This window comes from Phocoena sinus, chromosome 8, assembly GCF_008692025.1.
Source record: "Phocoena sinus isolate mPhoSin1 chromosome 8, mPhoSin1.pri, whole genome shotgun sequence".
Classification (NCBI taxonomy): domain Eukaryota; kingdom Metazoa; phylum Chordata; class Mammalia; order Artiodactyla; family Phocoenidae; genus Phocoena; species Phocoena sinus.
Window position 1 is genome coordinate 61,458,741 of NC_045770.1, and position 25,366 is coordinate 61,484,106.

Consider the following 25,366-nt stretch of genomic DNA (forward strand, 5'->3'; position numbering starts at 1 on the left):
GAGGGATCAGGGTACCAGGAGTGATGGTGTGGTACAGGCACAGGAAGGCACACAGCTCAGCAGGGCAGACTTTATTAGTGATATCAGTACAGCAGAGGTGCCCATGGAGCAAAGGGGAGGGGACCCATTCCGGGACCGGTCCCCTCCTTCTGCCCCTGCCGGACCCTGCGAAGATGGGGCCTGGCCTAGACCAGTTCCTCCCGCTCCAGTGGAAACGTGGCGGTGGAGAGCCTGGGGCTGGCCTCGCTTCTTGCTCCTCTTCTCATCCACCCAGTATTGTCACTTCCTTGCAGGATTAGATCTCCCTCCCAGCCCCTAGGCAGGGAACCCCAGCTACTGGGGAGGGGCAGCTCTGGTCGGGGGGGGGGGGCCCTGAAGTCTAAGAATAACCTGTAGGGCCCCTCCCTGCCCCGTGCCCTTGAGTTCCCTGGGGCCCAACGCAAGCAGGTGGAGGGAGCAGAGGGCTTCAGGGCGTGTGCGCCCCCAGCCGTTTGGGCTTAAGGGAGCCCCACAGCGACTGAACGCCCCTGCGGACGGTCCACCCTACACGCCGCGCAACAGACTCAGCTGGGGGTGCCGGGAGGCAGGAGGTGGAGGCCTGGGAGCGGGCATCCAGACACTTCTGGTAGCGGAGCTGCAGAGAGGCGGGGGCGGGGGGGGCGGTCACGCTCCAGCCTGCCCCGTGTGGGCCGGGGGCCACCGCTCCACCACCCTACCCGCTTACCATGCACGCAGCCTGCACGGCCTCTGAGAGGCTGGCAGCATTGGGCTCGCACCAGAACATGTGGCAGCAGAAGGAGGCTGGGCCGGCGGCCATGATGAATGCAAACGTGTGGACATCTCTGCCCACGGCCAGGAAGGACAGGAAGCGCACTCGGCACTCCCCCAGCACTGCCTCCGTCTGCGGGGAGGGGAGCCAGTTAGAAAGGAATAGCCCGGCCCTCTTATACTGGGTGCGTGCATCTTACTGACGGCCCTTCCCCTCATTCCCGGTCTCCCCTCCCTGGCAAGGCCCCTCCATACCTTCTCCACCCAGGTCTTTACCTGCTGGTGCAAGATGGTGAGGGTGGCGGGGGCCACGCTGACGTGACTTGGGGTCCACTGCTCACGGCTACTGGAGGACAGGACCGATTCCAGGGCCCCATTTATCACATCTACCCCTGAAAGGTAAGGATATGAACATGGCAATGCCGGAGGTGGAGAGAGGATACCCCCGCTGTACACTAGACTTTCCAGCTCTGCCCAGTCCAGCCCAGGGCCTTTGCTCCATCCCCACTTCGCTAGCCTACAGCCCCGGATGCTGCTGTATCCCTTCCTTGGTACTCTCCTGCTTGGCTTCAGTGACTGGCACTTTTCTAGCCTCTTCCACCTTGAGTCCTAAGCTTGGTTTGCTTCACTGACTCTCCTTCTCCAGCCTCCTAAGCAGACTGAGCCCCCAAAGCTGTCCTCTCCATACCCTGCTCTCCACAATCAGACATTCCAGCGCTTCACACCACAATCCCTTCCAAATCGGCCCCTATAGGCCAGTCCTAGCCAGTCCTCAAGATCCAACCTTCATTTTTGTTTTAAAGATTTCCACTTGAGGAATGTTTACTCTTGTGTCAAGCCGTGCTAAGTCATTACAGTGCACTATGTCATCTACAGTCTCACAAAAGATCCCTTTATCTCCATTTTATAGATAAGGAAACTGAAGCTGATAGAAACCAGGGAATAAACCTTAGGTCACACTAAGAAATGGGGATCTGAAGGTAAGCAGTCTGATTCCAGGGCCTGGGTTCTTAACCAGGCCTCTCCCCTGCCCCTTGCCTATAGTCCTAGTTTCGGAACGAGAGTGCTGTCAAAATCTTAGTTGTGGGCTTCCCTGGTGGCGCAGTGGTTGAGAGTCCGCCTGCCGACGCAGGGGACGCGGGTTCGTGCCCCGGTCCGGGAAGATCCCACATGCCGTGGAGCGGCTGGGCCCGTGAGCCATGGCCGCTGAGCCTGCGCGTCCGGAGCCTGTGCTCCGCAACAGGAGAGGCCCCAGCAGTGACAGACCCGCGTACCGCAAAAAAAAAAAAAAAAAAAAAAATCTTACTTGTACTCAGTAATTTCTATGACTTGCTCAAAAGCCAAGGAACGCAAGGTTCCTGGCCTTTAGATCAATCAACTTTCCCTTGTAACAATATCTCCTCTACTTCTAACTGCTGTTAAACATTTCCACCCGTGCACCCCACTTTTGCTTGTACTCAGCAGAGAACCAAGGCAGGAGCACACTGGCATGGTGGGGCATGGGTTCTGTTCCCTGCACTGCTCGTGAGCTGGCTGTGGCATCTGGGTACCATCGCAGTGAAGAACTTAGGGTGAACGATGCCAATGCAAAAGCACACACCTCTGTGGTCTGCTCTTGGGCCCTCGTGCCCCTTTCAGTGCCTCTGGGCTCCCACCAGGAGCAGAACACATGGACCCTTTGAGGGCAGAAAGCAGATCTTCCTCGAAAGTCCTCCCTCTTGGCCTTGCTAGCCTTACCTCTGGCTGGATCAAAGCCAAGCTCCTCTCCTAAGCATGAGGTACTCCAAAAACTGGCCTCATCCGATCTGTCAAGCTTCATATTTTACTGCTCCGTGAGCTTCAAACGATTTATGTAGCATTATTAACATCTAATCTTGGCGAATGCCCAGCGAGGCAGATGGGGAATACAAAGTAAGAGAAGAGGATGCCCTTGAAGGACAGACTGTAACTGAGGGAAAAGCCTCTGTCTAGAGGGCCCTTCCCCTCTTGACTGTCTGCGAAACTCCCAGTTCTCACGCCTCAGAGTTCACCCAGGGCCCACCTGGGAGGCCTTCCCTGCTGTAGGGCAGAGAGGGTGTTGCGGGGACAACTCTCAGCATATCTTGTAACTGCTGGGAACCCTTTCTCCACACTGGGCTGTGGCCACCTCAAGGACAGAAACCAAGTTTCATTCATGTCTGTGTCCCCAGTCCTAGCACAGGGATTATCTACTGAAGGAATTCCAGATGCTTGAGCAAGTCACCCTCGAGGCAACATGGGCAAATGCATGCACCCAAACCGGTATAACCAAGCAACCCAGGAGCCACAGGAGGGTGACAACACAGGCAGGAGTGGGTGGGCCAGGGCAGCCTGCAGAGGGCTCAGATGTGAATGACATTGATGCCAGTCAATGGAAAAGCTCAAAGATCATGAGTGTAGACCATACATCAAACTGCTTAATAAGCAGATGGAGCTGCGGAGGTGGCACCTGGCCCCAGGATGGGGCGAAGCAGCATGCAGGCGGGGAAAGCAGTGGAACTAGGTGGCCCGGAAAAAGTCTATTTGGTAACAGCTTGGGACTGAAACCTACACCCTGACCCCAGCCCCAAGCTCCCAATCCCCCTTATATCCTTATTTTTTGTTTGTTTTTGTTTTTGTTTTGGTGGTTTTTTTTGCGGTACGCGGGCCTCTCACTGCTGTGGCCTCTCCCGTTGCGGAGCACAGGCTCCGGACGCGCAGGCTCAGCGGCCGTGGCTCACGGGCCCAGCCGCTCCGCGGCATGTGGGATCTTCCCGGACCGGGGCACTAACCCGTGTCCCCTGCATCGGCAGGCGGACTCTCAACCACCGTGCCACCAGGGAAGCCCAATGTCCTTATTTTTTTTCCATCTCAGTTGTAGCCTTCTAACATACTATATAATTTACTTATTTTATCTATCCTGAATAGAATGGCAGCTACTTGAAGGCAGGAATCTCGGTCAGTTTTGCTCATTAACACCAAGAACCTAGAGTAGTGCGTGGCACAAATCAGGCACTCAATAGTCATTTGTTGATGAACGAATGATTAATGAGTGAATATTGCAGCTTCAGGAGGGATCAATGTTAAACTCATGGAGGTTAAAAAGGGAGCACAAATAAAGCACGAAGTGGGACTTCCCTGGTGGCGCAGTGGTTAAGAATCCACCCGCCCATGCAGGGGACACAGTTCGATCCCTGGTCCGGGAAGATCCCACATGCCGCGGAGCAACTAAGCCCGTGCGCCACAACTACTGAGCCTGCACTCTACAGCCTGCGAGCCACAACCACTGAGCCCACGCACCCCAACTACTGAAGCCCGCGTGCCTAGGGCCCGTGCTCCACAACGAAGAAGAGACCCCGCTCTCCGCAGCTAGAGAAAGCCCGCGCGCAGCAACGAAGACCCAATGCAGCCAAAAAAATAAATCTTTAAAAATAAATAAATTTATAAAAAAAACAAAAATAAAGCATGAAGTGAGTTTAGGGACTACTGTGTGAAAGCTGTGGCTTCAACAGAGCAGACCCACTGAGCTGATGGACGGCAGAGGGGCCGTCAAGGGCTACAGACAGTTGCTTTAATGTGGTGAGAACTTATGTGAGTGGCAGGTGGACAGGGGAGTAGGGTAGTAACTGCAAGAGGCATGAAGTTGGGGGTGAGGGAGAGGAGGAAACCAGCACAAAGGTGAAGGGCTCAGCCACGCCTCCTTCCTGCTCCCCCAGCAGGACTTTCTCGCCTGCGGTGGCAGTGCCACAGAATCCAATCCACTCCTCTCTGCAAATCCAGGCCTTCCTTCAAACCCCAGCTAAATCCCCACCCTCTCCAAGAAGGTTCCCTCACTGAATGTAAGGTGCTGGTCACTAGTCAGCATGGTTTGAGAGGAAGAGCAGAGAACTGAAGATGACCAGGGTTAGAGTCCTTGGTCTACCATCTCCTGGGCTACGTCATCTGAGGCATTCTTTCATCTGTGTGTTTGTTTATCCATTCACCCAACACTGTCGAGTTCTTCCTAAGTGTCTTTTGACACGACACCCAAGCATTTCTTAAAGCCATCTCTTTTTTTCCCCTCTGACCTCACTCCTCCACTGTCCATTAAATGTTGGAGGGGCTCACCGCCAGGCCCAGGCTCATTTGCCTTCTCGCAGTGGCTGCCCACTTTCCGGGCTCGATCTTCTTCACACTCGTGGCTTTGATTACCTCTCTAACCCACTGGTGCCCACACTTGTATCTCCAGCCCAGACCCCTCCTCCGTGAATCCAGATGCCAATGTGAGTCTGCCGCTCACCTTCCTGAAGGCACATCAGACTCAGCATGCCTGAAAACTGAACTCAAATCTCCAAACCCAAACTGGCCTCTTCCAGTGCTTCCTACCTTTAGAGAATGGCACCACTATCTGGTTAGCTCCGAAAGCCAGGGGTCAGCCTTAGTGCCTCTGTCCCTCACGCCACATCCAACCAATCACCAAGGCCTCTGCTGACTTTAATTGTCTAATCGTCTCTTGAATCCACACACTCCTCTTCAGCCCCAGCACAGTCCAAGGTGTTCTCATTACTGGCCACAACTACTGCAAGGTCCTCCTGGGTTCCCCACGTCCCCCTCCACCTGCTGAGCAGCCTTCTCCACTGGTATAGCCAAGGTGAGCGTTACGAAACTCCAATGATTACGCCTAGTGCGCTCCAGAGAAATCCTCTTCTAACTCCCTGCCGCTCTTAGGACGAAGAACAAATCACTAACGTGGCCTACGAGGTCCCGCCGGGCCTGACTGCCACTGAGATCCCAGCCTCATCTGGCGCGGCTGGCCCTCTCTCAATGCCTTTGAAGTACCAAGGTGCCTCCCATGATGGGTCCTCACACTGTTCACTCTGCCTGGAGTGATCTTTCCCGCTTGACTCCTGTCGCCATTCCACCTGGCCACATTAGATCCTACTCATTTTTTAAGTCTCAGTTCAAATGTCACTTTCTCAAGTCTTTTTGGACTCCCTAGACTAAATGAGGCTCCTCTGTCACACAGTTTCATAGCATCTTGCTACTTTCTTTCAGCGAATGACTCAACTTGTAATTTTACATTTATTTATGTGATTACTTGATTTATTCCTCTTTTTTTCTACTGTAATCTCCTGTAACCTCCATGAAAGCAGGGCTGCGGCCATTGTTCTCCCAGGACCTGGTACATGGTGGGCCTCATAGGTATTTGCTAAGTGAATGAACAAGTGAATAAAAGGCACCGTAAAAGCACTAGAAATATGAGTGGACCTAAAGGTCTCTAGCCTTGGTTTACCTATCAGGTGGGTATCATCATAATCCCAGCCTCACAGGATCCACAAGAACTAAGTGACATGTAAGGGAGTGCTTTTCAGGCAATGAAGCACGTCGACAGATATGCTCACTGCTTCCTCTCTAGATGCTCACAGCCCGTGCCCAACCCGGCTCCCGGCTGCTCCAGCGCTTCCAGTCATCAAATACCCGCCTCCCAGCCTAACCAAAGCTTTTCTGTGGGATTCAGGAGTGGGTCTCCCTATACGCCCGGTTCACTGGTTCACAGTGAGTGCAGCTGGGACAGAAGTACAGGAGGTGGGATGCATTTCGAAGGGCAGGGAGACGTCAGCACGAGGAAGGTCTGGCAGGAGGGGCCACTGGGAGGCAGAGGGCGGGAGCAGAGTTTGGGGATCAAGGAGGCGGTCCCTGCGTGAAAAAGGACACACATACCAACAGGCTTAGCAACAGGCACGTTCCCCAGGTAATAGACTTGGAACTTCTGTACCAACTCATTCTTAGGCGCTGGGAATTCCACTGCGGGGAAGAAAGAAGAGGATCAATCATAGCGGCAGACCTTGCTCACTGCCAGTCCCCACCACCAGGGTATAAGCTGGACATTCACCCCGCCAAGGCCCTACCTCCACCCCCTCCCCCTGCCTCCCTTTAACCAAAGTCCCTCCACTTATTTGACCCAAAGAATTGAGCCTCCATTTTTCTATCACCCTGTCCAGTAGCTCGTGCCTCTTCTTGGGTCACCCCACCCTTGCCCACAAAGCTGAGACAGACCTGGCAGGGCTGTGACACTGACCTTGGAAAGGGACATCCACAAGTTTAGAGTGGTCCAGAGAGAGTCCATTTACCAAGCAGCGGGCGTTGCGCCGTTCGGCCATGATCTGCGGAAGGGGGAAGGGGGAGGGGAAGAGCGAGGGAGGGTGCGTTAGGCTTCACAGCCCTGGAGCCCCCCACCCCGCCTCAGTGACCCCACCCACATCCTTGTAGAGCAAAGGTGGCAGCTAGCCCAGGGTGCGAAGGGGGCCGTGCCTTAGAGCAGATCTCATGCAGGCTGGTGGCGATGTTCTTGGCGGGTGCCTCACAGCGAAACACGTGGCACTTGAGCACCTGGGTCAGCTTATCGCGAGCCACGTAGGCAAAGTCCCTGTTGGGGGGAGGGGCACCTCAGCGTCTCCCAGTGCCCCCCGGTGCCGAGCCTCATTCCACCCCACCCACGCCCTCCCCATCCATCGCAGCTCCTCCAGGGCTTCTGCCCTCGGGATGGGGTGCTGCGGGCGCTGCCTCCCGGCCGGAGGACAGACAGGCAAGCATGCCGAGGTCGAGGAGGACGGGCGAGCACAGCGGGCAGGAAGGGGCAGGGCAGAATAGGGGAACTTGGGTGCTTCATGGCATCTGGTCCAGGTGTGGGAAGAGGAACGGTCAAGGCAAATTAGGCATAGTACCTCTCTCTGGGTCCGGCAGCACAAGAGAGGCAAAGAGCAGAGTTAGGGAGGAGGGCCCCACTCTGACTGCCCGCCCCCCCAGGACCCCTGGCCCTGCTCCCACCTTCCGCTGTCCCGCCCGACGCCCCACACGCGAATGCTGACGATGGGCTGGGTGTGCAGCAGGGCCTGACTGTGCGGCTCCACCAGCTTTAGCGTCTCATCCTCCAGCTGCAGCAGCAGATCCTTTCCCTGCAGGCCCAGGAAGCGGACGCTCAGCGGTGCCCCAGCTGGGAAGGTGGCTGAGCTTTGCCACTTCCAGCTTGAGGGAGGGTGAGCCCCAGCTCGAGGGCCCTTGCTTTGGTGTCGGACCAGCCACCCTGCAGCCCCCCTCTAGTAAAGGTCCCACCTGTCACCTCTAACGAGACTCCTTTTATCATCCCCATCGCCGTTAAACAACCGTCTCCCAAGGTCCCAACGTGGAGTCACACGTCCATCTCACAGGCTGTCACCTGGTGGGTACGCACCTCCCTCCCCAGCCCCTGGGGCGGCAGCTGGGCTCTCCCAGCTCTCACAGTTCCCTTCACTTCTCCGTTGCCCGGCCACCCTGCCAGCTCAGGCCCTCACCTCCCCCCAGCCCCCAGACATGGGGTCGTGCAGATTGTTTTTGTGGTAGGAGAGCTGACGGATGCAATTGTTGACTGCCACACTGCTGCGGCCAGGGGCCAGCTCCTCCTCCGTCATCTCCACCCAGCCAAGGGAGCGCACGGCGAAACACTGCCAGACACAAAACAGGGGGCGGGAGATAGAGGCTCTGAGCTAAAATCGGAAGAGCCCCCAGCCCAGGACGCAAGGAGGTTTGCTGAGACCAGAGGAGTTCCTGACTCAGAACACAGTGGGTGGGAGGGTATAAGACTAAGAGGCTCTACAAACAGGATATAGTTGCAGGAGGGGTGCTGGTCTCAGAGGAGACCCCTGCCAGTCGAGGAAGCGTCTGAGCCAAGCCTGGAACAGCCCCCTGCCAGGCCACGGGACTGGTTGAGTTAAAAACTGAAATGCCTCCCACTCAGACACAGGGGTCTCTGCTGAGACCTCAAGAGCTCAGGACTTGGCAAGCTGTACTGAGACCACAGAGGCCCGCAGAACATGACCCAAGGGGCATTCCTGTACACAGGGGGGCCCAGCGTGGAAACGGGCATTGGTCTTGAACAAACCTTGATCCCTGGGTTGGCATTCCGTGGGGGCAGCTTCTCCTCCTCTTGGGGCAACGGCTCTGGGCTGGAGGCAGGTGGTAACACTTGGTACAGGCCCCCAAACGGGGAGCTGTCCCAAGGTCCCTTCCAGACAGACCCATCCCACTGTCAGCCCACTGTGTCATGCCTTCCCACTTACCTGAGGCTCTGAGCTGGGAAAGGCAACGTCCCCTCCTCAGGGTCCTTCAGTCCCAAATCCATCGGGGCCTCCTCACTGGGCTCATCCTTGGGAAGGGGAGAGAGGAATCAGGACCAAAATGATGCCCCTTCTCCAGCTCCTCCATTGTGAAGGAGGTCCCCTCACTCACCTTCCAAAATTCTCCATCCTCGAAGCCTTCTCCATGCGTGAAGCCGGTCCAGGTGAGCTAGGAGGGGTGGGAGCCAGGGGTGGGTGGTTCATCTAGCAACAGCAGCGCCACCCTCCCCCCGGGGTCAAAACCATCAGGCCCGCGAGCCTCACCTGGGACTCTTCTCGGGGGCTGCTCCCCTGTGATGGGGAGGCCTGGCCCGGGGGCTCCCACTGAGTGGTCCCTGTTGGGATGTGCCAGTAGTAGGTCCCTGAGGTATCCTGGACCCTCATCCATCCAGCTGGCAGGTCGGAATCCGTCTCGAAGGCGTTCGGGTTCCAAAAGGAATCTGCTAGGTGGGGGGGTCTTGGTAAGGGTCTGCCCACCCAACAAGCAAATCATGGGTGCTATGCCCAGTCCCCTCCCAAGACCCCATGGTGGAGGAAGGGCAGGGGAAGGGCTCCAGCACAAGGTTCCTGCTTCCTCCTAGAGCTTGAAGTCTGGAGTCGCAGCATGGGGGGCCCCCAGCGGGAGACGTGACTCAGGTCTCCTCCTGGGCTCTGCTCCTGGCTAACATGGCCAAACAGAGGGAAGGAGGGAGGCAGAGAGAAGGGAAGGAGGTTGAGTGACCCCAAGTGACCTCCTGTCGTACATACCCGGATCCCAGGTGCACACACTTGGCAGCTCCTGCACACACAGGTGCACACAGACATACAACATATACAAGCCCTACCACATACCTGCACAGCCACCACAGACCCAAGGGTGTACGCACACGGGAGACGCCCGCAGACAGCAGGTACCGCGTACGGGTGCGCGCGCGTCCGCAGGGGCAGACACACACACACCAACTCCAGCCGTCCACTAATGCGGCCACCACACAGAGGAGTGCACACACAGCGACACAGTCCAGCCCCTGCCCCGTGTGTGTGCGGAGACCACACCCACAGTGACCCCCAAAACATGTGTGGGTACCACACGGACACTGAGTACACATTCAGACACACAACATATGTCAGCCTCTGCCACACATGTGCAGATACCGTAGACACCCACAACCTAACCCTTGCCACACACGAGTGCAGGCAAACATTCCACGCACAGGCACACACACCACGCACCTGTGACATAGTCCCTCCTCCCCCCGCAGAGCCACGCCACTCCAGCCCTGCAGCCCAGCTCAGGCCTCCACCACTTCTGCGCTCCCTGCCAGCCCCGCCCCACATCATGCCCGGGGCCCGTGCTGCCCCTCACCTGGGCTACTGTCCTGCAGGACGATGGCCAGGAAGAAGTCCTGGGAGAACATGGCGCTTGTTCCCAGCCCCTCCTGCCTCCACCCTCCCTCCTCACAGCCCCTCCAGCCCAGCCAGCTGGGCTCACAGCCTGGTGCTGGGCTGCAGAGAAAAGCTCATCCCGCCCCCTTCTCACCAGGGCAGAGCGCCTGCCAGGCAAGATCCTCCCCCGCCTGGAGCTCACTAGGGAGGGGCCAGGACCACCAGGTAAGGGGACCCCACTGGGGTGGGGATGTGGGGTAGGGCTCATGAGACCCCAGCCTTCCCTGCTCACATCTCTTCTTTCTAATCCTGCGTCCCCTCCCCCCAGTCCTGAATCTCCATCCCACCCCAAAGCGGTCACCTCGGTGCCACAGTCAAGCCCAGTCTTAGGGACACCAGGAGGCTCAGCCCTTCAGGAATCCCCCAGCTACCTGGGGCCCTGCAAAGCCTAGAGCTCTCAGTACAAACAGGGTGTGGCTTCAAGGCTCCCGGGGATCCCTCCCCTGCCCAGAACCTGCCCAGCAGTTCGAGCGGAGAGTGGGCTTCAGGGGCTGGGCCCCAGCAAGCTTGAGGCTGGGCTTGGGGCTTCCCAGCACCAAAACCCCTCACCTGCCAGGGCCCAGCTAGGCTGCAGCGTCTCCTCGGCAACCGCAGCACCAGGACCGGCTGGGAGCGCCCAGACTGCTGACGTGCTTCCCGTTACCAGGGAAACCAGGAATCCTGACTGGTCCAAGAGGCAGCACTGAGGGACAGGCAGTCCCCAGACCCAGGCTGCTGGGCAAACAGTCACGGAGGGCTGGGAGTGGGCGTGGTTACACCAAGGTGGCTGCATACCTGATGTGAGGGTCATTGGGGCCGAGGTGCCTCACTGCCCTCAGCTTCCAAATGAGGTGGGCCCACGGAGGAGGGGCTCTTCTTGCCCATCCAGCCTCTAGGTACCCATTACTGCCTCTTTCCCCCCCACCCTCCCCTCCCCTCAGGCCCTAGGGAATCAGAATGCCCGCTTTTCCCCAGAGACCCTCCATCGTCTTCAGGGCTCTCCCAACGAACCTTCCAGGAACACCACACCCAGGGCAGCCGTGCTCCGCAGAGCCACACCTTTCTTCCTGAAGGGTCACAGACCCCTTGAATCTGCGGACCAGTTCACCATCTTCTGACTGAGTCACACACACCAATCCGTCTGCCATCCCTGTCAGCCTGCACCTTCCTGCTTCAAAGAGCTTCATCCTTCCGATCTGTCCTGGAGGGGCCGCTCTCCCCCCTTGACCATCTGGGAGGCCCTTCTGGAGCTTGGCACGTCTCCCTCCAAGCACAGCCCCACCCCGGCCTTTGCTTCCACAAGCACGCGTTTATTCAGGAATGTACACTTTCACTCCTGCACCAATTCATTCCGGTGCTCCTTCACGCACTCAGAGGTTCATGTATCATTCATTCACCCACGCCTGCCTCCCAGGCTAAGCCAGATGTAGTCATTTGCTCAGGAGTCAGGAACGCTCTCCTTTCCCCACCCCCACGCACGCCTGTAGTCCAGACTACTAGTATCTTCTACCTGGGTCAATGCAGCAGCCTCACGAAGGGTCTCCCTCTTCCTGTTTAGTCTCCTCCAGTCTGAGCTGCATGCTACATCCCAAATGACTGTCCCAAAATGCTAACCTTCTCTCCAGTTGAATACTCTAATTGTTTTCTCCTTGCCCTCAGGATAGAACCCAAATTCCTCTACAAGGTTTGTTTGCTGTTATGAGCCCCTAATCGCCTGCCTCTTAGCCTTACCTCTGACCACCCTCCATACCTCTGGTCTCTCTCTCCCTGCCTGGGACACGCCCCTTATCCTCCCTGAGCCCAGCCTGCCTCCCCTCAATCTTGACCTGGCACCAGCCACTCCTCCTTCCAGCATCAGTGTAAAGGTCGCTTCGCAAAACTGACCCACCCCCTCTCCCCGACCATGCACACAGGCAGGGTGCGTGATGTCCCTCCTGCACCTCCCCGACCCCAGGGCCCAAACAACCTGTTTACTTCTGTCTCCACCCTAGACTGCGAGTGCCATTGAGGGCAGGAACATCTGACCCCCGCAGTATGTATTCTTAGCATTTAGGACAAGGCCTGGCAATGAGTATGAGCCCAACACAGGTAGGAAAGTTCATTCATTCAACATTCATCATTTGGTCATCATTCATTCATTCATATACGCATGCATGCAATCAACAACTTTGTGGAGATCCTAGGGTGGGAAGGAGAAACTAATGTTCGCTCAATTCTACCACATTCCTACAGGAGCCCAGACCTCCTCCGTGGCCTTCCTGGTCATAGCAACACAGTTACAAAAGAGGCAGTGACGCAGCCCCTTCTGCTACCCTCAATTAACACAGCCTCCAGCAGAGCTTGATCCTTGCCCATCCTCTCGCCACACCAGCTCGCTTGCTGAGGTCACTGCCCACACCCAGCATACCCTTCCCAGCTCTTCAGCAGTTCTGTCCTCCCACTCCCAGAAAGCTCATAGGAGCGGCCACTACAGTGACCATTCAGGGGCCCCAGAGCAGCCAGGCTCTCCATTATTTGGTCCCAGATTCACACCCCCTAAGGCAGAGGTTGCAAATAAGCAACCTGCAGTCTGATGTAAACCTCAGATAGATTTTGTTTGGCCTGCATGGTGCTTTTTTAAAAAACAGACTTGGTTGCTAACATTTAGAAATTGGGATGTTTCACATCAATATCTAGTTTTCAGTTTCCCTTGAAAAGTTACACGAACTGGCTCCATTGAGACTACATTTCCCCCCACCTAACCCTATAAAAACCAGCTGGAGTGGAGTAGTAGCTGTTCCCTGCAAAAGGGACCCAGGCAATGACCACTGACTGCCGCTAACATCCCCCTAAAGACAGGCAATCAGACTTTGTCTTTGGTAGAATTACTCGATACCACCTGTGAAGTGTTCTTACAAAAACAAAACACAAAGAACCCCTCAAATCTGAATCTGATCAAGGCTCTAGAATTCACTGTCAATTTACAGGAAATCCAGGGAAGGAGGAACATGTTCAACACCACACAGGGAGGGTCTGCAAATCCAGACCACGGAAAGCCCAGGGCAAACAACACAGTGGCTTCAATTAAAACAACAACAAAACACTGAGCAAAAATAGAGAGATGGAGAAATAATGTACAGATCAAAAGAAACCTTGACATATTGACTATCAAAAGGTCTGTTCCTGGGCTTCCCTGGTGGCGCAGTGGTTGAGAATCCGCCTGCCGACGCAGGGGGTGTGGGTTTGTGCCCCGGTCCGGGAAGATCCCTCATGCCACGGAGCGGCTGGGCCCGTGAGCCACGGCCGCTGAGCCTGCGCATCCAGAGCCTGTGCTCCGCAACGGGAGGGGCCACAACAGTGAGGGGCCCGCATACCGCAAAAAAAAAAAAAAAAAAAAGGTCTGTTCCTATTTGGATATTGATGCAATGAATCAAAACTTTTTAAAAAGAGTGGGGAGGACGTTTATCAGACAACTGGGAAATGTAAACATTGATTGGATATTCGATGATATTAAGGAATTATTGCTAAATTTCCATAGGCATGATATTGTGGATTTTTTTTCAAAAGGGTTTTATCTTTCAGAAAGGTATGAATGAGTGGGGACTTCCCTGGCGGTCCAGTGGTTAAGACTCCACGCTTCCACTGCAGGGGGCGTGGGTTCGATCCCTGGTTGGGGAACTAAGATCTCGCACGCCGCACGGTGCAGACAAAAAAAAAAGCATGAGTAAACATTTACGGACGTATTTGCTTCAAAATAACCTAGGCTGGGGCCCAGGAGTAGGTGCGGGTATAGATGCAGCAAGGTTAGCCACGTGTTGCTAATTGTTGAAACTGGGTCATGGGTAAATCAGGCTCGTTATTCTATTATTTTTGTATATGTCTGAAAATGTCCATAGTAAGTTCTTTGAAAGGGGATGACATGCTGCCCTTGGCTCATCTGAACTGCATGCTCCCTGCAAAGGTCCCCCAGTTTGGGGTCTGGGTAAGGTGCCTGCTGCCTGGTGTGGGAGGAGTCTTTCCTGACACTAACATCCAGCCCAGGCTTGTGGCTGCAGCCCATTATCTCTGCCCTTTGCTCCTCAGCTGTCTGCATCTCTATGTGACACTAGCAAATGCAGAGACTCAACTTATTTAAATGGGACACATTTAATGGTCAATCCTGGGAGTCCTAATATCTATCCCCCCCACCCCAACAAAGCATATGTTTATTCTTCCTTTGCTTCCTAACTTTTAGTCAATATCTTATTCCTGACTAAACAGTACTCTTGCAACGTCCCGTGTGGTGCTCTGCACACAATACCCCACTCTTTTCCAAACAGACCTCTGTGGGGAGGAGCTGCCTCTAAACAACAGCCCGGAGTGCACCTGGGGGGCTCATCGTGCTGTAGGCATCCGTGACAGCGTAGGGCCAAGAGCTCGGGTCTGCACTTGGACTTGGTTTAGATCTCAGTTCTACTGTGATCTCAGACTGTCTGTGACCCTGGGAAAGGACGAAACCTCTCCAGGCCTCTATTTTGTCACCTGTAGTATGGGCATAAAAAAATAGGATTCCATACGATAATGCTGAGAACAGCGCCAGTACCTGGTAAGTGCCTCATAAACAGACCTAGGCCACCATCCACTGGGAGTGTGGGATGGATGAGTCTATCAACTTGTTCAAGCACTCTCTGAATGTAGGGGCCATTTCCTTCAGGAAAACCTGGGCGTGGCCTGCTGAGGACTGAGGATACAGGCTCTGTGACTCACGCCCAGGCTGGCCCTCTGTACGGAGGGACCCCCCGCTCTGCCCTCTCGCCCTCCCACATTCCCCACAGCAAGCTCCACAAGGTACCTGTGTCCTCCGGGGAGCCGTAGGAGGGGCTGCCCTGGGATAAGGTGGCCCAGCTCGAGTCCTCATCACTGGCTGCACTGTTCCGCATGCCAAACAGAAGGCTGGCACTCTTGCTATGCTCTCGGGGGCCGTCTGCGAGGGCCTGGGGCCCGGGGGGCACCTCCGCACTCCCCAGGGGCGCCGGCAGCCCTGGGGGAGAAGACAAGTCATCCTCGTCTTCCTCCTCTTCCTCGTCATCCTCCTCGGCCTCCCCTGCTGCCTTCTCCTCTCCCTCATCTGGGCCCTGCTCTCGGGTGCCGATGATCAGGCCGGGTCCTCGGAGCCCTCTGTTGGCCGCATTATGGGCGGAGAGCTCCAGCTCAGAGTACAGGTGCATCAGGCCTTTGGGGCCCAAAGGTGCCATCTCGGGCTCCTGGCTGGCTTCCTCGGCCAGGGTCAAGGTCACGTTGCGATTCTGGTCACGGTGGGCTGTGGCGGCCCGCCGGAGCTGGTTCTGGCCCTCCTTTAGCCACTTGGCATTGGCGGGGCCCGGCTCGGGTCCCTCCCCCTCCCCCATGGCGCTGCGCAGGTCCTTGGGTCCCACGGCCGTGGCCTGCAGCTTGGCGTTGAGCAGCTGGTTGTGGGCAGCGTGCAGGGGCAGGGGCAGGCTCAGCGCGGGGCCTCCGTGGCTGTTGGCATTAATGGCCGACTGGCTCAGGGATGATGGAACAGACATGGCCTTGGCAGATCCTGCAGGCGGGGAGGGGAGACCACGTTGAGCCTCCAGGTCAGGACAGCAGCACCCCTGCTTCTGTCCCAGGCCTGTGCCCTACACCTCCTCATCTCCCTGCGCTCAGCAGGCCAGCACACACCGCTGTGTCCGCTGAGCTATTTTCCCAGGAGAATAACTGGGCTCGACTTCTGTCCACCATCACCACCACCACCGGCTCAAACCCCACCCTCACTGACCAGGCCCAGGCCCACAGTCCACCCCATCCCCAAATTCCCAGCCCTGAGCTTGCTGGGATAGCACAGCCAGCCCCTGCTTTGCCCTCACTCCCAACTGCAGAGACTCCACACAATGGCTCTCTGTGCGTCCCCACCCCCAGCTCATCCAACTGGGGCTTGCTGTGCCAGGGGCACAGATGGTGAGGGACTGGCTCGTGTGTTCTGGACACTGGACACTGCCTGCCCCCTTCCTCCTGCCACACTGCTATGCACAGCCCCACCACTGTGAGCTCCCCACGCTCTGTTCCTATCATCATAAATCGCTGGGTCCAATCAGCCCCCGAGCCCACCCCATCCTAGAGACCATGAGGACAAGAGAGAATGAGCATAGACCAAGCCCTGAAGGGCAAGGTCCTAGGAAGGCAGGCCATAAAGGAAGGGCCTTCAGCTCCAACTCGTGGTTCCTTTGACCAGTTGAAGCAACATTTTGGTGACTGTTTCGATAAAGTATCTCACCTCGGGTACCAATTCCTCTGCCAGCCCCTATAATGCCCCATGCCTGGGTCACTGCAGGAGTCTTTGATCTGGACCCTCCAGCCCTTCAGGTCTTTGCCCAAATGTCACCTTTTCAGTGAGGCCTTCCCTGGATACCCTTTGTAAACCTGCAGGCCACCGCGGCCCCTCCCAGCAATCCCCAAACTCTCCCCAGCACCCAACACCATCTGACAAGCTAATTTATTAGTTACTTTGTTCAGTGATTGTCCGCTCATGACTCTAATTTCAGTTCCATGGTGGTGAGGATTTTGTCTTTCTTGTTTTTTTTTTTTCAATGTAGTATGCCTAGGGCTTCCCATCTGCCCCAGGCCCCATTTCGCATCTCCTCTGCCAGTTTCAGAAAACATACTCTGGTCGTGTTACTGTGTCTCAACCATGGCTCACGAGGCCCCAGCCAAGTTCCACCTGCCCTTCAGGTGAGGTCTCCTGTCCCACAGTGAAAGTCCACCAGTCCTATCCCCTCGGACCCCCTCCTGCATCCTCAGAAGCGCTTCGTGGATCACCTTCTCCTCCGATCAGCCAAGCCCATCACCCTAACGATTGATCTCACCCTCAAAGCCCCATTCCACCCTCCCCATCTCCCTGACCTTCCACTGCTAGGCTTCTCTCCTTCCCTGACCCCCACTATAATGTGCTCACTCCCTGGACCCTCCCTGGCCACCCCCTCACAGTTTATTCTCCCTGACCAACCACTATCCGACTGCGTCTCCGCCTGACCCTCTTAGACACCATCCTCCCCTCCCTGATACCCTCACTCAGAGGTCTCTTCCTACCTGACCTCCCCGCAACATGCAACTCTCCCCTACGGACCGCCCCCGAGGCACACCTTCCCCTCAGACTCCCGCTGCACAGTCCTTTCTCCTCAGTTTCTTACCTGAGCGCTCTCCACCTGCCTGTGTGCCCTGAGTTCTTTCTCTCCTTGAACCCATGGCCCCAGTGCTCTCTGTCTCCACAGCGCAGCTCTCAACCCTGAGCACTGACAGCCCGGAGGTGTTCAGGCTGCCCCGCAAGGCTCTGCCGTCTCTCGGGTGCAGTGCCGGGTCCTGGGGCAGGGGCTGTAGCTCGCCTTTCCATCACTCCTAGCCCCTCAGACCCTAGCACAATGCTATGCACACATCTGTGAAATAAATGGGAGAAGGTCCCTGTCCACATGTCTGCCTCACATGTAACTACCTGCTGGTCTGCTCGGTATGGCTCCACCTCGGCAATGAGAAAGCTCGTGGCCACCGGCATAAATGAGAAAGGCAGACGGCCCTGTCTCTACCCAGAACCACAGTAATCTTCCAGAAATGGAAACCAGATTGTGTCACTCTCCAGCTCAAAAAATCAGATGGCTCATGACTGCCTTTAGGATAATGTCTGTACTCGTTAGTGGATCACCAAGAGCCTCCCTGAGCCAATGCCTATGACCTCTCGGGCCTCCTCCCCGTCCCGCCTCCTTCCCACCTTACACTCCAGCCACAGGAAGTATGGTGGATTCTAGAACATGTCACGCTCACACGGCCCTGGCTCTTTGTTTACACTGATCCCTCGGCTTGGAATCCCGTCTCCCCTTGTGAGGACCTCTGCTCACTACTTGGCTCAGCGGTCAAAGCTCCTAAGCAGTAAGTCTTTTCTGTTCAGTCCCCTATCCCCATCCTCACGTGCCCATTCCCTCCCTGGCTCACCATACCCAGTACTGCATTCTGTCCGAACATCTGAGACCCTGTCTCATTCAACTTCGCACCCCACTGGCAAAGAGAGTGTGCTGTGTGTCTGCACAGAGTGGGCCGCTGGTCAGGATGGAGGGGTGAGAGGAACAGGAACTAGGAAGCTCAGAACTAATTGGGGATAGACACTGAGACAGGCTGGTGTGGCCTCATGGGCTGGGGCTGGGAGTGTCAGGGAGGGTGCTGGAGAATGATGAAGGGTCCCTGAGAAGGAAGTAGGATGGGGTCCTGGACAGGTGAGGCCTGAGATCTAGGAAAAAAGGGAGGGAGGGAGCTAGCTTAAACCGATACCCTAGCTCAAAGGCTGCTCCTTTGAGTGGCATCTCCATGAGTTTCAGGAGATGGAAGACCGCATGACTCTGCCACACTCAGAGCATCATAGGGATGCCAGGCCCTTCTCTGAAGCTGCAGTGTATGGAGCCAGGTTTCTCAGTGTTCAGGCCAGGACCAACCTCCTTAGCATTTGGAAGTGTGGTCTGGGAAGGGCACGTGCCCCGCGAGGCTGGGACAGTGAAGAACCAGGGTGACTGCAGGGCAGGCCTGCCCATCTGGTCATGGGGGCAGAAAGCACTGGGGGAGGGAAGGGGGAAGTTCTGCTGTGTGAAGAGTGCTACAGCCTGAGCGCCTAGCCCAAAGCAGTGCGGTCTCCTTCACCTCACTCTTTAAGGTCAAAGGATGACCAGCTGCCCAATACCTTCAAGAAGGGGCACAACCTAACCTCTCCCCTCTCACTGGTGCTACCCATACCTGGAGCCTCTCAAAGGATGGAAAAGACAAATGGATTCTGGCTCAAGGCAGGGAGCTGGGCGGAGCCCTCAGGGAAGGAGCTGAAAGAGTGGCCACTAAGCCTGAAGGGGCTGATAGGAGACCACACGGGTAGAGAGGCGAGGCCTGCTCAAGGTCAATGGTCTTCTAACCTGACCACTTACTATATGCCAGGCACTGTGCTGGGCATGGGGGGAGGGTGATGAATAATAACGAAATGACTGTTCCCCGAAGGAGCTCACGGTCTAGCAGGGAAACAGTCACTGAACACCTCGTTACAATGCAGTGTAACGGCAGTACCTGGCACTCGAAGCACTCCCTATTTGTTGAATAAGTGATTGACTATTTTGATGGGGAAAGAACAGGGCACCTATAGGAGCCCGAGGCTTACTTTGACCGAGACATTGGCGAAGACCTACCTGCCTGAGACAAGAACACGACTCTCCTTGGACCGCCCCCTTCACCATCCCTCCCTCTCAGAGGATGACCCCCAACGCACTCCCAGTTCACGGAGGAAATGGCAGCCATCAGCCAGAGAACATCCTCCAACCTACAAACTCAGCACCTATCCTTTTATCTCCTTTTTCCTAAAACCAGTTGCTTCACCTGTCACTTAAATCCTTCCTTTCATTTCTTTCCAGGAATTGTATGCCACTGTTAATCCATTTTTTTCTTCTACCTAATCAACCGCTCCTCAGCGGGATCCACTGTCTCCCAACTTAAACACAGAATCTTTCTTGACCTGACATTCTTCCAGCGTCACTTGCTGCTCTCTTTTCTCCCCCACATCCGCAAACTTCTTGAAAGAGCTGTCTTCGCTCACGGCTGCCATATCCTCACCTGGGTCTCACTCTTCAACTATTCCCAGTCCTGCTTCCACTCTCAACATGCTTCAGTAACAGCTCCTACCAAGGTCAACGTGACCCCTGTGTCATTTAATCCAACAGACCCTTGGAGTCCTCATCCTGCTTGTACTCTCAGCAGCATCTGACACCGTGCGCCTCGCATCCAGCTTTCATCCACGGCTTCCACACGCTACATCTCCTGGTTTTCTTCCCACACTCTAGTTACTGCCTGGTGGTTTCTTACACTCCTTTGCTGGCTCTTCATCCTCCACCAGCCGTTACACGCTGGAGTTTCTCACAGCTTGTTCTTATGCCCTTTTCTCTTTCTCACCCGATATTCGACACAGGTATTCATTCATGCCCATAGCTTCAGGTGCCCCCTACAAATTGATGCTTTCCAAAAGTACACCTTCATTTCAGACCTCTCATCTGAGCTCTAGACACACACATTCAACTTTCTACTCAACATCTCCACTCGGATGTCTCAAAGGCCTCTCAAACCAACATATCCACTCATGTTTCTCTCTCCCACACCTTAACTGGTCCTTTCAGGATCCTGGCTCATGGAATGACATGACCACCAGTTCTGTTCTATAAACCAGGAGTAGCAATACCATTCTTTTTTTTTTTTTTTTTTGCGGTACGTGGGCCTCTCACTGCTGTGGCCTCTCCCGTTGCGGAGCACAGGCTCCGGACACGCAGGTCCAGCGGCCATGGCTCACAGGCCCAGCCGCTCCGCGGCATGTGGGATCTTCCCGGACCAGGGCACGAACCCGCGTCCCCTGCATCGGCAGGCGGACTCTCAACCACTGCGCCACCAGGGAAGGAAGCCCAGCAATACCATTCTTGACACCACCTTCTCCCTCACTCCCCACATTCAATCCATCCCCAGGTACTGACGATTTTCTATCCAAGAAAAATTTTTGGACTTGATCGACTCTCTGCATCCACTACTGTCAAGAGTCCACACCAAGGACAAAGACTTTAAGATCAAAATTCTTAACATGCCCTCGATTGTCCGGCTCAGCCTTCCTCTCCAGCTTTGGCACTCTGCTGTCCAGCATCACTGGCCTGCTTTTGATCCCTCGAAGACATCATGCTCTCTCTTTCCATCAGGTGTCTGCACGTGATTCCCCTTCTGCCTGGACCCTCCTTCCCCTACCCTCTCAGTCTAATTCCTTTGCCTCTTAGGTCAAATGTCATGTTCTCAGAGACGCCTTCCTTGACCCTCTCTCCCTACCTCCTAGTCCAGTTTAGGTGGTGCTCTTGCGTGTTCTCAAGGCACCATTCACCTTTCCCTTCATGGGATTTATTACATTTGTAATTTTATTCTTATCTGATTTTCCCCTAAGACTGTCAGCTCCATGGGGACAAGGACACAGCCTATTCTGCTCGTAATTATATATTCAGTGCCTGACAGTCCCTGGTATATATTAGGCGCTCAAAGCATACTTGTTGAATGAATAAATGATCAGATAGTTTTGTTTTTTTTTTTAAGGAAAACACTACGTTAGAGTATTAAGAGGGGGTAGGCAAGAGGGTATGTTATCAGAGCAATCAAGGAAAAAAGGGGGGGTGTGGCCTAGATTAAGTTTGGCAGCAGTGGGTAAGATGCAGTGAAATGAATGGATTTGTAAAATACTTAGGTAGTGGATGTAACAGAACTTGGTGACATAAGATGTACAGAGTGAGAGAGAGAGACATTAATCTAGAATGTTGCCTAGGATTCCAGCTTGGGTAGCTGATTGGAAAGTATCCATTTCTGAGAGTTGAAGGAGGAACAGATTTGAAAGAAGGGGTAGAGAGGGAACATAGGAAAGATAATACAGCTTGGGATCAGTAAGTCTGGAAACTCCTGTTGGATTTCCAAGGGGATGTCATGAGGCCAGTTGGATGTTGCGTCTGGAGTTCAGGAAAGAGATCTGGGCAAGATGTATAAATCCGAGAATCATATATATATATATATATGTGTGTGTGTGTGTGCATATATATATATATGTGTGTGTGTGTGTGTGTGCGCATATATATATGTGTGTGTGTGTATATATATGAAATTTGAAGCTTTGAGAGTGAATAAAGGACCCGAGGAGAAAGTGCAGAATGAGCGAAGATGGCCCAGGAAAGAACCAAGAGCCTCACCAGCATCTAAAGAGAGGGGAAGGAGGTAGCAAATGAGATTGAGAAGCAGACAACGCTGCAGGACAGAAACCAGGAAAACGTTTCAAGGAGAGCTGACACACGCCACTAATACTAGAAAATGGAAGGCGGATAATAGGGAAGTGTCCATTGGAGTTGGCCACATGGACATCTCCAGTGACCTTGGCTTGAGCAGTTTCCGTGGGTGCCAGAGACAGAAGACCGAGTGAAGTGAATTAATGGGACGTGAGGAAATAAAGACATCAAGTGTGGACGAGGTTCTGGCTTTAAGGAGTGGAGAGAGCTCGGCCTCTGAGGTACTGGGAAAGCAAGAAACGCACAGGCAGATTTAATAGGTTCGAAATATCCTCTGAATTGGCAGCGGGAAAACTGCTCCTAATGGGTGCTCCTGCCAGTGCTAGGCCTCCTGGCCGAGGGGGGGCCACAGCGGCCCCAGGGCACACCCCTCGGTCGCCGAGGGCAACAGAATGCGGCTTGACAGATGCCAGGCCTGGGACCCTGCAGGAATCCGTGCAGCCTCTGAGCTTACCTCACCACACGACCTCTTCCCAGTCCTTGACCTCCCCTCCCCCATCCCCTAGTCCCCATCCCCCATCCCCCCACCGCCCCTCGCTTCCCTTCCCCTGTTCTCGCTCCCTATTCATCCCGGAGAGGCAGCAGGCAAAGGTCGGGGAGGGGACGGTGTGAGGACCGAAGTAGAGTCCGACCTTGTAAGGGGGAGAACAGGAGGGTAGTCGGAATACGCGGTGGGAGGGCCGCGCGCGGGGATGGGGCCTGGCGGGGGGACGCGGGCCGCCGCGGAGCTCGGGCTGCGGGGTCCGCCGGCCACTGGAGGCCAGGATCCGACCGCCCGGGCTGGGTCCCGGCAGGGGCAGCTCCTACCTGCGCGGGGAGGCCCCAGGCCCAGGTGGCGGAGGTGGCTCAGGCTGCAGGGCTCGGGCTCCGCGGCGGCTTCTCCATCACAACATCCCCCGCCCAGGAGCGCGCGGGCCGCGGGGCCGCGCCCGGAGCAGCGGAGGCGCGCGCGGGGCAGCGGGTGGGGGAGGGGCGCCATCTTGGGCCGGACGCGGGCCGGGGAGCTGGAGCCCCTCGGCGGCGTCACTGGTGGCAGCCGAGCGGGGGGCCCCTCCCTGCGGGACCCTCGGGCCTCCATGAGTCCAGCGGCCCAAAGCCCCTCGCCGGCCGCCATCCCTGCGCCCGGGTCCCAGGGTTCCAGAGCGCTGCCCCAGCCTCCGCCGACCCCCGCCCAGCCCGGCACCGCCCTCCACCACGAGGCCTTGGACTCACCCTGTGCGGCCCACAGGGCCCCGGCCCCGCACCCCGGCGGGGCGACTCACCGAGGGGTTGGAGCGGGAGCGGCTGTGGCAGTGCCAGGGCCGCGGCCGCGCGGGGAGGGGCTCCGAGGAGGCAGCCTGCTCTGCTCTTGCGGCAACACTCCGTGACGTCCTGGTGGAGAAGCGATGAGGGCACAGCGTTGGTGATAATAATAGCTCTTATTTAGTGGCCGCTTACACGGTGCCGGGCCCTGTGTTAAACCCGCTATATGCGTTCGTCCTCACATCAGCCCTGTGAAGTCGCCACTATGATCATCCTCAGTTTTCAGAGGCAGATGCTGAGGTTCAGAAAGGTAAAACGACTTGCCTGCAGTCACAGGTAAGTGGGGGAAACAAACTGGAACCCAGATGTTTCTTAACTCCCTGCCACTGCTGCTGAACATGAAACTGTGACACCAAGGCCTTGCAGATGTGAAGAATGAATCGCTCCCTGGTGGAAATTCACAGGAGGGAAGGAAGAAGGGGGAATGTGGATGAAAAGTGTGAAGGAAGGAATGATGGGCCCCAATATTGCACAGACTCCCTGGATAGTGAGATAGTTCCCAGCGGTCAGGTCAGTGGCACAAGAGGCTTTCAAAGGTAGTGAGGGGGAATATTACCATCCAGAAACCCTCTCCTGGCTCATTCCTCTAAGGCAGACGATTTAATTTATTGTAACTACTAAGTACTGAGCAACTGACTCAAGATGCCCTCAAGGTACCTAAAACTAAAAATGTCCAAATCTAAATTCATTGTCTCACCCCCTTTATTGGCCTTCTAAGAAGTTTCACTGGGGTGAAAAAAAACCCTCCCCAGTGCATGTGTGCACGAACACTCACACACACACACACACACACACACACGACTGGATGCAGCTCCACTTTATCCATCCCAGTGAGTGGTACCACCATCTACTGCTTGCCTAAGCCAGGAGCCTCAAGGTCATCTTTGACTACACTTTCACTTGATTTGAGGTGAATATAAATGTTTTAACTCTCTGTTATGGAAAATTTCAAATATATATAACATAAGGAGACAGAACAGTATCATGAACCCTCATATACCCATCATTCAGCTTCAAACATTATCAGCTCCTGGACAAGAATTTATTATGAATTGACAAGCTTCTATGATATATGAATCATGTACCAAGTCCCAAGCTAAGTCCTAGGGACCCAAAGATGAATCAGATTTGACTGTCACCCAACCTGGAGGGTATAACATGTGACCTTTGTCCTTGAAAGGTGAGTAAGAGTTACCCAGAAGAAGAAAGGTGTCCTCATTCATTTGATCATTCTCTCTCAACAAATCATTATCATGTGGGAGGCACTGTCCTTGGTGCTAGGAACTTGTAAAGAAACAATATTGAGTCCTTGCCCTCAGGGAGCTTGAATAACAAGGGAAAGAGATATTAAACATATTAGAAATGTGATGAGTATTTTGAAGATGTACATGATGCTATGTGAATGGACTAAATTTGGTCTGGGGAGGTTTGGGAAGGCTTTCATATGGAAGGGCACTTACGTGAAGGGAAGGGGTGAAGGAGATAGAGGTTATCCAAAAGAAGAGAAAATGATTCCAAGTCAAAGGGGAAGTCCAATAATGGGTGGCCGGTATGGGTGTGGAGAAGAATGGCATAAGGTGAGGTGGAAAGGTGGACAGGTACCAAATCAAGGAGGGCCTTGTATGTTAGGCTTAGGGTTTTGGACTTTATTTTAAGGGCAATGGAAAATCAACATAGAGCTTGAGGCAGGGGAGGGGCATGTTCACCCTTGCATTTTAGATCACTTCTGGCTGCTAAGTGGAGGATAGATAGGAGGAGAGCAAAACTGGCAGGGTGGGGACGAGTTAGAAAGCAATTGATATAGGCTAGGTAGGAGATGACTGTAGTGGTGGGAGTAGGGATGGAAAAAATTGCATAGGTTTAATAAATGTTCAGGAGGTAGAATTCACAAAAACTGGTGATCAGTTGATTGATTGGCTA

General features: G+C 55.0%; 1 protein-coding gene across 6 annotated transcripts; it reads right to left on the minus strand.

Moving 5' to 3' along the window:
• Positions 1–56: 56 nt before the first annotated feature.
• On the minus strand, positions 57–23,506 carry APBB1 (amyloid beta precursor protein binding family B member 1). 6 transcript variants are annotated; one of them, XM_032641367.1, is made up of 14 exons: positions 23,407–23,506; positions 15,112–15,840; positions 9,162–9,340; positions 9,010–9,066; positions 8,841–8,926; positions 8,663–8,726; positions 8,076–8,225; positions 7,573–7,700; positions 7,057–7,171; positions 6,824–6,908; positions 6,466–6,549; positions 1,045–1,160; positions 725–901; positions 57–634 (listed from the first exon to the last, which is right to left on the minus strand). In XM_032641367.1, the coding sequence occupies exons 2-14, from the start codon at positions 15,824–15,826 to the stop codon at positions 467–469; spliced, it is 2,124 nt and encodes a 707-aa protein (XP_032497258.1). In that variant the 5' UTR covers positions 15,827–15,840; positions 23,407–23,506; the 3' UTR covers positions 57–466. The 6 variants fall into 6 exon arrangements, with proteins under 6 accessions (XP_032497258.1, XP_032497260.1, XP_032497257.1 ...); XM_032641369.1 differs by having other exon boundaries at positions 9,162–9,337; positions 23,357–23,498; XM_032641366.1 differs by having other exon boundaries at positions 23,357–23,498.
• Positions 23,507–25,366: the final 1,860 nt, after the last annotated feature.

Bases quoted from the DNA above. Each gene is read 5' to 3' on its own strand.
- APBB1 (XM_032641367.1), bottom strand. From the start codon at position 15,826: ATGTCTGTTCCATCATCCCTGAGCCAGTCGGCCATTAATGCCAACAGC. The intron at 8,727-8,840 runs GTAAGTGGGAAG...ACCTGCCTCCAG, and splicing joins TTCCCAGCTCAGAGCCTCAG to CCCAGAGCCGTTGCCCCAAG. The intron at 902-1,044 runs GTAAAGACCTGG...CCCTCCCCGCAG, and splicing joins TCACCATCTTGCACCAGCAG to ACGGAGGCAGTGCTGGGGGA.